Below are 1,735 nucleotides of genomic sequence, written 5' to 3'. Positions count from 1 at the left end.
CTACTTTTCATTGTCTTTTTTTTTTTTTTTTAAAGTTGTTTTGTGAAATAGCTTTGAGAACAAAAGCAGTGAGAAGATTAATGGTATCCCCCTTACCCATCGCAGGTGGTAGAAAGGGAGGAGTCACATGACTGCCGCTGCCTCTTCAGGGTGTGTTTTGTCCCCAAAGACCCCCTGGACCTCCTGAAAGAAGATCCTGTGGCCTTTGAATACCTCTATCTGCAGGTGACTGAGTCTAATGTTCCTAAAATAACGGAGGTTTTTCTCAAAGATGACACATCGGGTTATTTTGAACATGAGCTCAAGGCAATTAAGCAACTCCCTAGTAGGGCTTGTCTTTATCTGGAGGGGAACGGGCCTGCTTACCCCTCAGAATTCCTTTATCCCTCACCAGGTTGCTGTGTTAGGAGATTAGTGATATATAAAGAAATTTAAGTTTAGTCCTCAATGTATATGACACATTCCCTAATACCATTTAGGATCTTTAGAGTTACAGTTTTTATTGCTAAAAGAGGCTTTCATGCTTCAAAGCCTTATTTTAGAAATGATGAAACTGAGTCTTGGAAAAGTCACATGATGACCCTGGGTCACCCATTTTGTGGTAGAGCCAAAATGGGTTCGTTCCTTGACCCCTAGTCTGGTGCTCCCCCTACTCTATCTCCTTAGGTGAGATTTATTATGTCATTTTCATTCTGATGAAAAAGAGTCACTTGGGAGCCATCACCATTTTACAGATAAGATAATTCAAACTAGATGGATCGATTTGCCCAAAGTCTTAACAGAAATGGTTGTAGCAAATAACAACAACACAACTTTATATTCGTATAATACTGCTTTCATTAGCATTATCTAATTTGAAACTCACAGAAACCATGTAACATAGACTTGACTCTCCTCATTTAGCAATGGGAAGACAGCAGTGTTCAGAGAGTCCTAGTAACTTAACCAAGGTCACACAGCCAAGACTTGGCAGAGCCAGACCTCAAAGCTGCCCTTCACCGGAGAGAACTAGGAACACCATCCGTCTGCTTTTGTTCCCCAATTCTTCTGATCTGATCCCTTCTAGAGCTGCAGCGACGTGCTCCAGGAGCGCTTTGCTGTAGAAATGAAATGTAGCGCGGCGCTCCGACTTGCAGCCCTGCACATCCAGGAGAGGATCTACGCGTGCGCCCAGCCACAGAAGATCTCTTTGAAGTACATAGAGTGAGTGGCAGGGGCCTTCTATGTCCCATCAACAGCTGCTGTGTTGCATTTGTAACTTGGCTGGTCCCTGGCCGGGATGGCCGGATTCCACAGAAAGCTGATATTCACCTACTTAGCCATCTATCCGTTGTCTTTCCATCCATTTCCCTATCTACCCTCTCCAACCCAGCCAGGGTCTCCCAGATGTCAGAATCTAGCTGCTCTCTCTGGGGCAGAAGCCAATTTCAGATGGAATGACACAGGATCTCTTTGTAAGTTCCTAGTTCCTGGGAGGATGTCTTGGGAAATTGTTTGACAGCCTCAGTGAAAAGCTCTTCTGAGGGCAGGAATGCCTTGGAAATTAATGTTGTGCGAACCAGTCATGTTGCACTATATTCCTATTAGGGCAGTTTCAAGTCCTGGGATTCCAACACCTCCTGATTCTTAGCTTAAAATTTCACTTAGCTCTTGGCACTATCACCCAGGTTTGCTAACCCGCTCACCAAATCTCAGCTCTATTCCGTCTGGACATCAAAATCAAATGGGAATCATC

General features: G+C 44.2%; 1 protein-coding gene across 1 annotated transcript in view; it reads left to right on the top strand.

Annotated features, from left to right (window-relative positions):
- Window positions 1–1,735, top strand: part of FRMPD1 (FERM and PDZ domain containing 1) — a 123,161-nt gene that overhangs the window by 110,644 nt on the left and 10,782 nt on the right. The window contains exons 11-13 of the mRNA XM_039857022.1: window positions 106–225; window positions 1,067–1,203; window positions 1,668–1,704. Coding sequence (XP_039712956.1) covers window positions 106–225; window positions 1,067–1,203; window positions 1,668–1,704 — 294 coding nt within the window. The remainder of the gene's footprint in view (window positions 1–105; window positions 226–1,066; window positions 1,204–1,667; window positions 1,705–1,735) is intronic.

The sequence above is a fragment of the Pteropus medius genome, unplaced genomic scaffold (assembly GCF_902729225.1).
Source record: "Pteropus medius unplaced genomic scaffold, Ma_sr-lr_union100, whole genome shotgun sequence".
In the NCBI taxonomy this organism is placed as follows: Eukaryota; Metazoa; Chordata; class Mammalia; order Chiroptera; family Pteropodidae; genus Pteropus; species Pteropus medius.
The sequence above is the reverse complement of the archived record's forward strand: the minus strand, read 5'-3'. Positions and strand labels throughout refer to the sequence as shown.